Source organism: Haliotis rubra, unplaced genomic scaffold (assembly GCF_003918875.1).
Source record: "Haliotis rubra isolate DU_JTF1 unplaced genomic scaffold, ASM391887v1 Scf124, whole genome shotgun sequence".
Taxonomy (NCBI): domain Eukaryota; kingdom Metazoa; phylum Mollusca; class Gastropoda; order Lepetellida; family Haliotidae; genus Haliotis; species Haliotis rubra.
Window position 1 is genome coordinate 1,295,341 of NW_025765159.1, and position 12,404 is coordinate 1,307,744.

The following is a 12,404-nucleotide window of genomic DNA, read 5'->3' on the forward strand; positions in this document are numbered from 1 at the left end:
TTAGAGAAAAACATAAAATCTGTGTGCCTATAAGAATGCGCGTGAGGCGCAGAAACCCAGGCAAAAAACACAACCTCGGCCACTATGAGCCACGTTGTGTGTAAACGTATGAAATGTGTATATGTGTAACATAACACAACATAATGTAACAGGAATATTGACGCAAGGGCGCTTATTATGAACTTCCTTGATCGTCGTGAGCGTCATCGGCTAAACACCGGAGGCACACCTTATGACCGGTAGTGTGCACGGCACAACGCACAGGGCTTAAACTGCAACAAACAGAACCACGCCAGTGTTACTAGCAGGAACTGTGAAGCAGCAAAGATATAAGCACAAGTAAATAGCAATAAATAAAACGCACAGGCGATATTTAAATGCTACAAGCTACAGCCATTTAAATACTAAACATACAATGCAAAGCAGAAAAAAGGCTAGCCGCACCTGCGTGTACACACTAGTGAGTAATGTCGAGTGATACGAAACAAACACTCTATCAAAATTACTCAACGACGACTTACCACAAATTCGCTGAAAAGAGAGAGAATTTAGGCAAGCCTACCATATAATATGCAAACATAATATATGAACTCCCTACTACAAGCTACCAAGAACATGTAGCAAGGAAACCATGATCACACGTCCGCCATTTTGCCTGACACAAGGCTGGAAAACAGAGAACCCACGGCAAAGTTACAACAAAAGATTAATGAGAATATCAACATATGAAGTCCATCTAACACCCGTGCGTAAAGAAAGGAACTATACATACAGATTGAGACTTTTACACTCATTGTATCGGTAGTAGAGCAAACTCGAAACGAACACCACGCATGTCTATTCAACAGAAGGACAGCATGAAAAGTGAGGTACGAGGTAGAGTCGAGAGTTAACTGCTCTTGGCTGTAGGGGTTTCGCTGGGGCCCTGTAGCGGTGGTCTCACAAGACAAAACAAGTTTTTTGTTTTGTAAATATTTTATTGAAAAATATAGTTACAACTGTCGTAGGATTTAAAATGGACATTTTAATGCTTATAAATACCAAATACCCCAAAGGAGGACTTCTTCTGAAAAAGAAATCTAAATCTCTCTCTGTATATGTCCAATGTTAAAATGATCAAAACATAAGTGACCCTAATTACAATGAGTGAGTTTAGTTTACACCGCTTTGAGCCATTTTCCAGCAATATCACAGCAGGGGACACCAGAAATGGGCTTCACACATTGTACCCATGTGGGGAATGGAAGCCAGGTCATCGGGTGCGGACAAGCAAAACCCCCGGCCCAGCCCTAATACAGAACAGTTCGGGACAAGTAACACTAGGGGTCTATTTATACTCAGATTCTCTACTTGGTTAAAGCAGGTCTTGGTGCAAGGATTCAATCCTGACAAAGCATGAAGCAAGAGTTATGGATTCAAACCTGCACTTAGCTGATATCTGCCTGTAGGGCTAGATGTAGTATCCACAGCATGTTACATGTACTGAAATGTGAGGTGAGGTGAAATCGGGTTTTACGTGGAGTGCTTGAGAATATTTCAGCTCATATGACGACATGCATGTGTGTGTATGTGTATGTGCGCCTGCTTGTACTAGCCCAGACTGAAGCTGGTTTTATAGTGCTAGCTCACTGAGATACCATGCCGCGAGTGAAGCATGAATACCCCACTCAGACACATTATACTGACTCGAAGCCGACCAGCCCTTTGTTGTACCCATTAATGCCGAAAGCCAGGCGGGGACAAACAAGTACCATATTTTAACGTATTTTGGTATGACATGGTCGGGGATCGAACCCGCGACCTTCCGCTCTCCGGACGGACGCTCTAACCACTACACCACGGAGGCGGTCTTATTGAATTGTGAACAAATCTGATATATATATATATATATATGGTGAGTGTGGTCTGTTAAAGCCCCGACTCAGCTACAACACCGAATATACTCACTGACAGCTTCCTCTTCCTCATCAGAGGAAGTTTCATCAACCTCACACTCTTCTCGCACCTCCTTCAGTAACCTGTAACCATGACAACAGGTATAAGACTGCTATATTTATTGTCGACACTGTCCATTTCTACCAATATCAACACATGAGGAAAACCTCAGATTGTACCAATTCTTAAAATCATTAATGACAACAGACAGAATGAATAAAATTAATAATTCCAGTAATATTCCAGTAATATCAGGAATATTCCAGTAATATCACGACGGGGGACAACAGAAATGAGCTTCACACATTTTTATAATAATGTATGTGTAAGCTGAAAATTCTTTACTATCTTTGTAATCAACCTTTACCTTTTACTGAACACATTTATGTGAAGTAATGTCATTTGTAAATGTAGCACTGACCTTGAATATTTCTTCTTGACCTTGTGTTCAAGTGACTTGTCTTTAGGTGGAGGGGCATGTGTGTTCTTCAATTTTATCGGCTGTTCTGGTGGGACCTGACCCACTTCTTCCAGAACCCGCTAAAAAATATTTAAAAAATATTGGTACGTGGATTCATATATCCTTGATTCTTTCATTATTTTTACCATGATTGTTTTATCATTTTTAATCCTTTATATGGCTCTTAACAACTAATCCTTAAATACAGGAATAACTTTTGAACTATGTACCTTCATTACCCACTGTAACCATAGTTACAGTAAACAATGTAATTAAATTACCCGAAGTACCCACTGTAAAAGTGAACAATGTTTCACATACCTGTCTTGTCAGGATAACTTCTTGAGTAGAGATGAGTAGTACCTCTGTTGCCGGAACTTGTATTCCCGGTATTTGTACTGCTTGCATAGATTCGTGTATCTCGCTATATCGGGGGGAGTAGAAGCCATCTGAAACAAGTAGGCCGATGGCTCAGAGTCAGAGGAAACTGAACTAATGCTACTTCTAAACATACAAGATTATGAACAATTGGCAGACAAGCTACAATCAAGAAGACGACACAGACCCTTATATTATCAGACATTCTGTTGTTTAATGCCTCACTCAGGCAATGTATACATGGTGAATGAGTTCTGGGTAACCTTGTTTCTGAACAAACACACTCCAAGTGCCCGGAGTAAAAGGCTCATCTGTCTTCTTACCTCTTAGTTGTGACTGAAACTGTGTTAATGGGTTTCCAAACTTAAACTCATCACCAGAGAATAATCTCCTGAAAAACAACATTAATACACGTTTTGAGTATAAATAATAAATACAAACCAATATTATGCGAAGTAAGTTCTAAAACAATAACCACACATACAAAAATGATTTATAAAGAGTTTATTCTTGACATAAAATGACAAATGAAAGCATTTCTGTCAATCTTTCTTGTTAGAAGGTTTCTTGATGGAGGTTTGAGTTCCATGTCTTGTGTGTGATTGTCAGAGTTCTTAATGAGACAGGAGTGAGTTTAATCTTACACCGCGCTTTAGCATTATTCCAGCAGGGGACACCAGAAATGGGCTTCTAACACATTGTACCCATGTCAAAGGCACTTTGGACGGAGCAAATATCTTTAACCACTCCTAGGCTACCCCAGCCACTAGGCAAAACCCAGTTATTTTATTATTATACTAAGATTTGCATAGCCAATATCCAGCATCTCTCAGCTGCTCAAAGGCACTTTGGTTTTCCCTCAATCATCGGATGTCAATCTCAAACGGCACATTGTATTATTAGTCTCCACTCCTGAGGGATCATACAACTCTTGCAGCCACTAGGCACACCAAGTTTAATGGCTTTCCCATCCTTATGAGTAACCCATTCACAGCTGGGTGGACTGGGACACATTGCTGTACCTGCAACTAGGTGTTTGCATGTTTCATGTGGCCACCATCTGGTCATATACCAACGGATTCGTGGCTTCTTTCAAGTGCACAGGGTTGTGTACTGTAGACTAGGGGTTGTGACAACACTGAAAGAGTCTCCACACAAAGTTGACTCCAAGGTTTTTTCACCCAGTCACAAGTGGGCTCAATCCCGGGACGTCAAGCTCGCTGGATCACTAGCCTGGCGCCTTAGACAGCTCGCCCACACACCCCAAGTTATTGCAATAAGGAAACAGAAATTGACACATTACCTGACAGTTTCTTCTTTTTCTTCGCTATCTTTTTGAGGAAACTTTGGCAGGAATTTCTGAAATAATGCCCCAAAATCAGTACCTACTGGAAGATGAATAACGGTATGCTTTCAACTTAAAAGATTGCATTCATGTAACACAATTTCCATGGTAAATGGCAACAAAGAATCCTATGAGTTTCATTATGTGTTACACCTTCACTTTAACCAGGTAGATTGAAGACAAACCTAGATATGTAGCTTGAGTAAACAAGGACATCCAAGGGAGGCAACTCTGCACAATAAATTGTAGCACCTGAGGCTACAGGACCACCTTGGCCCCCTAATCAGAGCTCCAGATAAGCTGCGTATTTGCGTTTAATACACTATAGAAAAGTTGAAATACGCAAGAAAAATAAATGCCAGCATATGAAAAAAACACTAAATATTTATGTTTACGCTATGTCAAAATAAGAATGCATATTTACCCAATACATCAAAATTATGTTGGCATCGTATCAATTCAAGGCAATCAAAACAAACTTTTCCATCTCTAAATATTCGGGATTAAGATATTCTTGAATAATTCTAAACGCAATTAAGATGCACAACGCAGATAGAATACCAGTCATAGCTTGTTAACCTTCGCGGATTGGCCAATCTATAAATAGCGACCAGTCAAATAGCTGTTTCCTGCGTACATGTCCTGTAAACAAAACAGGCATGGTCTAAAGCTTCCACACGCTCAAAGTAAAATATCTAGTTTTTTTATGCTACAAACAGAAAACAACCTCATTAGAGGACTGCTAGATGAATTAATATTATGCTGTGTTTCTCAATCAGAATCAATTGCCGGTGATATCTTAAATGAACTTGTAACATTAGCTATTCACGGCGTGGAAGTGAAACAACATGATGGGAACCAGGTTTTAATAAAACAACAATTGCTACGTGGAAAAGAAAATATCCATGGTTAATTTTGAATAAAAATGTAATTTTTAGAGTAAAATTGATATTTTATACTTATCCTGACTCATGCTTATTGCTTGTCTTCTTCTTCTTGCGAACCTAGTGGAACACGTGTATCTCCCAATTGAAGTTCCCTTCAATAAAGAAATCACTAATTAGTACTCACCACGAGTTACCTCCCTTGCCAAAGCGCGGGAACGAGGGCGCCACCTCAACCCATGTGCCTCACTCTCTCCTCACTGAGCCCAACACTTGAATTTCCAGGGAAATCCAAAGTGTTATGTGGGGAGGATGGGAGGGCTTACCTCATGAGTCAGGATAAGTATAAAATATCAATTTTACTCTAAAATTACATATTTTTCCTTATCCTGACTCATGCTTATTGCTTGTAGAATCCGACGGAAAAGGAGGTGGGAATATATAATACTTTGGATTTTAATAATTAGTGATTTGAACTGTGAAGATTGTAATAACCCTATGGGAACTTCATAAAGGCACTGAACTGATGAATTCCTGCTGCTAACTTATCAGCTGCCATATAAAGGTTATTACAATTTACTTATTATGATAAAAGTATATATAACATTAATACAATGCTTAAGACTAATAGACTTAAGCTTGTTAATATGATAGCATAAACTCCTTAGAGTTTGTTAGCTAAAATACTTTTATGATATAAACATAGTACTGAGCTTAAGATATGATTAAACTTAAGCTAAATATATAATATCAAAACTCCTTAGAGTTTATTAGCTAATATACTTTTATGAAGTAACATAGTACTAAGCTTAAGATATGAATAAAACTTAAGCTATATATATAATAGCAAAAAACTCCGTTGAGAGTTTGTTAGCTAATATATTTTATGATATGAGTATAGTACTGTGCTTAAGATATAATTAACTTAAGCTACCTACAAATAAATAGCCAAAAAAACCTCTGTAGAGTTTGTTAGCTAATACATTTTATAATGTAAACCATAATGCTTAAGATATGATGAAACTTTAGCTAAATATATAATAGCAAAAACTCTTGAGAGTTTGTTAGCTAATATACTTATATGATATAACATAGTACTGAGTTTAAGATATGAATAAACTTAAGCTACATATATAATAGCAAAACTCCTAGAGAGTTTGTTAGCTAATACATTTTATAATGTAACCATAATGCTTAAGATATGAATAAACTTAAGCTACATATATAATAGCAAAAAACTCTTGAGAGTTTGTTAGCTAATATACTTATATGATATAAACATAGTACTGAGCTTAAGATATGAATAAACTTAAGCTACATATATAATAGCAAAAACTCCATAGAGTTTGTTAGCTAATATACTTATATGATATAAACATAGTACTGAGCTTAAGATATGAATAAACTTAAGCTACATATATAATAGCAAAAACTCCGTAGAGTTTGTTAGCTAATATATGTTATAATGTAACCATAATGCTTAAGATATGAATAAACTTAAGCTAAATATATAATAGCAAAAACTCTTGAGAGTTTGTTAGCTAATATACTTATATGATATAAACATAGTACTGAGCTTAAGATATGAATAAACTTAAGCTACATATATAATAGCAAAAACTCAATAGAGTTTGTTAGCTAATATATTTTTATGCTATGAGTATGGTACTGTGCTTAAGATATAATTAACTTAAGCTACATATATAATAGCAAAAACTCTGTAGAGTTTGTTAGCTAATACATTATAATGTAACCATAGAACTGAGCTTAAGATATGATTAACTTAAGCTAAATATATAATAACAAACTCCGCAGAGTTGTTAGCTTATATATAGTATGATATAAAAACCATAGTACTGAGCTTAAGATAATAAATTAAACTTAAGCAAAATATATAGATAGCATGTATCTATTAGTACTGTTATCAGATAAGTATAAAATCTGTAAGATAGACTTATCTTCTCTCCGTGGAACTGTCAACTGTTGAGCGAGGACCATGGGACCGAAATGGTGGATACCTGAGACGTCCTTGGTGGTGATATCTCTCAGATAGTGGTTGGCAAACACCATATCGGATCTCCAGAAACATCCCTCCATTATGGTATTCAACGTGCAATTCCCATGAAGAGCGAGAGTTGAGGCTAGCGTTCTAATTTCGTCAGGATTAGATGCTCTTGGAGGGTCGAGTCCTGCAGCCTTGTAGGCACGTAGTATGACAGTTCTGATCCAGATAGAGATAGTAGTACGTGAGACTTCCGTCTGCGTAGCTGTAGATATAGGGATAAATAATCTCTTGAATATCCCTCTGCTCTGTTTGGATCGTTGGAGATATATTTTCAGTGCATGAACTGGGCATAGTGATAGATCCATCGTATCATGCGGTCCAAGTATGGATGAGAGAGCTGGGACGTGGAATAATCTGTCTGGTTGACCTGGCAGTTGGTTTTCCGCTATAAATTCCCAGCGAAGTCCCAGATGAGCGATGTTATGAATATCATCAAAGCGTGTTCTCTCGTAATCCAGTGCGTGAATTTCTGACATCCTGGCGGCCGTAGCTATTGCTAACAGGAACAAGGTTTTGTGGGTCAGTGATTCAAACGATGTAGATAGCGATGGTTCATAAGCCTCACTAGTGAGGTGTTGGAGCACTATATTTAGATCCCAGGCTGGAGCGTGAAACTTCCGTTTCTGATCCTCCAATCGGAACGCTCGTAACAAAGCGAGTAACTCTGGTGTTTTTGTCAACTTGACGCCCTTTCTCATAGTTATGACAGAGCTTATAGCTGCAATATAAGTGGACGAGGTTGAGCCTTTTAGATTCTTAGTTTGACGTAGATAATATAAGAAATCTGCCACTTGAGGATGTGTAGCATATCTGGCTGTAAATCCTTTCTTAGCAGCGTAATTGACAAAACTGTGCCATTTGTCATCGTAAAAGTTACGAGTTGAGTTACGTAGTGCAAGCGTGACCGCTTTAGCCGCTTTGGCAGAATAACCCTCTTATTCAGACATGCCTTGATACAATCCATGCGAAGTTGGAATGCTTCTGGTGTTTCGTGCACTTGTTTGGTGTAACGGATGTATCAATAGATTGGTGCGTTGTGGGAGCTGAAGAATTGGTTTTCCGATTTTTGTATGAGATCTGGAAACCAAGTTCTAAAAGCTAGTCAGTAGGGCGACCAAATCAGATGGAGGCTCTGCGTTTGACTGATTTTCTGTAAGACTTGTGGGATTAACGCTGGAGGCGGAAAGCGCACGCGCTGAGTCCCTCCCCACGATATGCTTAAAAGGCCCGCTGCCCATGCTAGTGGGTCTGGCACTGGCTTAAACGAATGTTGTCAGTTGCTTGTTGAATCGAAAGTGGCTTAATAGGACTATCAGAGGAGATCCTATTTCCATGATAATTTGATTGAATATCTCTGTGAGGAGCATCCATTCTGTCGGGCGACGGTTGGTGTGGCCGAGAGAGCGCCTGCTAATACATTCTATGCTCCTGAATGTGGCAAGCTCTGACGGTATGTTTAGATTGTCAATTAGATTGAACAGTCTGAAACATCGAGTCAGTAGGTTCTGTGACCTTGTTGAACCTTGTTTGTTCACATAAAACGCCACTGTTGAATTGTCTGTGTGAACTATCAACTGAGCGTTCTGTAGTAGGTTGCTCCAGTGACTATGGCGTTTATGACTGCTTGCATCTCTAGCAGATTATGTGACATTTGCTCTCTTGATTGCTCCATAGACCTGACGCTGTCCTGCCGGCACGGTGGGCTCCCTAACCTTGTAGTGACGTGTCTACGTAGAGATGTGTTTTCGATTCCGGCTCTACTAAGGAGACGCCTGCGCAAACATTCAATCTCTTGGTCTTGATGATGAAATTCAACTGTAGTTTGAGACGCTGTGGATTTGGATCCACTTGTATCCCGTCGTCGAGGTAAATTCGCTGCGAAGTCCTTGACGATGTAGGTGCACAACCAGGGTTGACTGCCATCGTTGAACTTTATGTAAAAAATCGCCTGACTGCCGTGCCCTCGTCCTTACTTGACAGGGGAGGTCTCAAACCTCAAAAAGGCAGCCCAATCATGAAGGTTCAGATTAGCTGGACTGTAAGGAGGCTTGCTCGTTCACTGATATAATGTTGTCACTTGCAACTTATGTCTTGAACTGTGAACTATGCTCGACCTCTGAGTAGGGCGTTGTCCATCGTGGTCCAATCAGAACAAGGCATTTTGATTCTGTAGAGTACCCGCGCTGTGATGTCACCGGTGTAGCAGGAAAAGGAACCTTGTATAATATAGTGCCATCGTTGATATTAGAACAATCGCCGGTCTTCACCGTAGCTTCCCCTCGGTTACCCGAAAGTAACCACGTGTTTCGAGGGTTAATGGTAAACGCTGAAACCTCCCGCCAAATACCTCGCTCTGTAATATTAATGCTGGGTAGGTTATTTTCCTGGCTGTCGTGGAAAGTAACTTCAGTCTTGAAGATAATTCCGACTTCCTTATATAAAGGTTTAATAAAACTTGCAAGTTGTCAGCTTGTAGACTGTATACATGAATGTATCGTCATAATTGTAGAATTAAAGCTGAACTTGTTGTACATATTTCTTCTCAGAAAATCGTTGACGATATGAGTTTTATTCGCTGTAACAAGGTTGCTGTTCAATTCAGTAATAGAATTGTCTGCAGATCTGCGTTTGGGCTTCCGAAGATTTGGAGCAGGCTGTATCCAGATTAGCTGGTACCGCTGCAATCGGATCAATAGGAGGTAAGGTGAAATAGTCTACATCATCATCCTTCATGACGTAAGTCTGAGTTGAATTCTCGTTCTTCGATGAGAAAACAAGTTGTAACTCATTCACCATCCAGTATCTAATCTCAGCATCTGAGAAAATGATACTTTCCTCCTCTTCTGACGTAGGGTCACATGTCGGAGTCCTAGATCTATAGGAAGATCTATGAGAGGACTGTGATGAACGGACTGACGAGTGGCTAGTGTAAGGAGACCTTGGAGGAGACACCCTCCGCGAACGCTGGGGACTTCGCGAAGCTCTACTATATCTTCCTAACGCTGGGGGCTTCGCGAACGCTGGGGGCTTCACGAAGCTCTTCTAGGCGATGTAGAATTGGAGTTGGGGGCTTCGCGAACGCTGGGGGCTTCGCGAAGCTCTTCTAGGCGATGTAGAATTGGAGCCACTTAGCCTTCGCAACCTTCGCTAATGTATCGAGTCAGTGTCCGTATCAACATATGAGCGCTTGCTTCGCGAACGACCTCTGTGAATTACAAGGTGCGTGCTCGGCGAAGCGCTCCTTCTCCGCGAAGCCTCTAGCAATAGGTGAGGCTCTAGCTCCTTCGCGGAGGTGGCCTGGGACTTCCTATGCAAGGGCTCGCTCCGGGCTGGGATGCCCTTCGCGGAGGCGCATCTGTGGGCTCTGGGGCCCTACGCGAAGCCAAGGCAGGCTCTGGGGCCCTGTATGACTTAATATGGGTTGGGCTCTGGGGCCCGTGGCTCTGGGGCCTCTGTAAACCGTAACGGTCTTCCATCAGCCTCATGATTTGGTTGACCAAGTCGTCTGAGGCGGTATGCGCTGACGATGAGGGTGTTCTCTCTGTGAAAGTGACGGGACCCTCAGTCATAATCTCTGGTGACAGCGTAGGCATCTCTGGTAGCGTGCTAATCTGCGCTGAGGTAACAGTCGCAGATACAGGACGTTTCTTATGACTGAACATCTGGAATGATAATCGGAATGTCATCATCATATAAAGATAATTCTGTGATAGGTAAACTATCGGAGGCAAAATTATTAGATTTTGTAGATTTCCCTTTTTGACGTAGCTGTAGACCTGGGGGTTCGAAGCGTATGTGATGATATGGACGTTTTCCTAGTCTTAGACTGAGAAGACGGCAGGTCTTGAGATGCAGGTCGCTTCTTGGACATAGCGGACTGCGTCCCACGCTTATCCCCCGAGGGAACTCAGGCATGCCACCAGCCGGTGGCGGGTCGTCAGTCAACATTGACAGGGAATATTAGCTTCTGATCTATTAGCCATGACTGAAGATTGTTTGCGAGATTTATCTGCCTTCCGTCTAAAAACGGAACATAAATATTTATCAAAGGCAGAAATTGGTAAATTAATACATAATTTACAACGAGAAACAAAAGAACATGGAGTAATGCAACTAGGGCATTTTAAATGTGGATCAGTAGCGGAATAACGTAGTTTACAATCTGTGCAGATTCTCATTAACGTAAACTACTGAACAATCACGGCGAACCGTGAATAAACAGCAGAAACACAATTAATAATCAATGCAAGTTGAATAAGGATACTAGTTACACCTCTATACTAAGTATAAGAGGTACTAAACTAAAAGGATATAGTGTGTTGGGAGACACAGGCGCTTCACGACCAGCTCACTGGGCGAAGAAGGAGAGAGTGAGGCACATGGGTTGAGGTGGCGCCCTCGTTCCCGCGCTTGGGCAAGGGAGGTAACTCGTGGTGAGTACTAATTAGTGATTTCTTTATTGAAGGGAACTTCAATTGGGAGATACACGTGTTCCACTAGGTTCGCAAGAAGAAGAAGACAAGCAATAAGCATGAGTCAGGATAAGGAAAAATAAAGGTCTTATTAGGTCATGTTGTAGTGTTTGTCAGGCATACTCCTTACACTTGTTATTTGAAATGAATACCCGGATCTTAAAAAGATGATGGGTATCAAAAAAGTATAGATACCCACTTGAAATTGGAAATACCCACTTAGTTTGAAAAGTTTGGGTATCATACCCACATGCCCAAAGGCTTATCTGGAGCTCTGCCTAATGGCAGCTGGAGAAAGCATACTTGATATAAACTTTACCTTAGTGAAACAGATGCTCAAACATTCCTCACACTGGAATCACTTAAATTGAGTAACTTGAAAACATTAAACAGCAATAACGTCAGGAAGAAGCTAAGGAACATGGTTCTCGGATAATGGCAAGATCTACAACCTGTATCATATTCGACTCTCCCTCTACATGCTGAAATGCCAACTCAAACTGAAACACTGTTCAACATTACTCAATCACTCACTCATTCCACACCACACACAAATAAATGTTCTGATCAACACTGCTGCATACACTGACGTGGAGAAGTTGTCTCCCCTTATCAACACATGGAACTTACCATGAGATGTTGTTTTTGTGCATCACTAAGGGATGTGTCCCACATCTGTTGTGATAACACGTCTTGAAATATATGACTCTGAAAGAAACAAACCAGCAGTAAGCATACACAGAAATATTTCAGTTGTCATGGTTACCGGAATAGTCTTTTCAATTATTCCACCTCTATAGTGACACAATGTCAATCCAGTTCAATAAATCATCAACAGTAAAACTGACAAAAGCACAATGAGCTC

At 40.4% G+C, this 12,404-nt stretch overlaps 1 protein-coding gene across 1 annotated transcript in view; it reads right to left on the reverse strand.

The window, feature by feature from the left end:
- Positions 1-12,404, reverse strand: part of LOC124266205 (nuclear factor related to kappa-B-binding protein-like) — a 45,314-nt gene that overhangs the window by 30,063 nt on the left and 2,847 nt on the right. Inside the window, 8 exon segments of the mRNA XM_046701011.1 lie at positions 1,948-2,018; positions 2,357-2,475; positions 2,717-2,736; positions 2,739-2,829; positions 2,831-2,844; positions 3,097-3,164; positions 4,077-4,132; positions 12,170-12,247. Coding sequence (XP_046556967.1) covers positions 1,948-2,018; positions 2,357-2,475; positions 2,717-2,736; positions 2,739-2,829; positions 2,831-2,844; positions 3,097-3,164; positions 4,077-4,132; positions 12,170-12,247 — 517 coding nt within the window.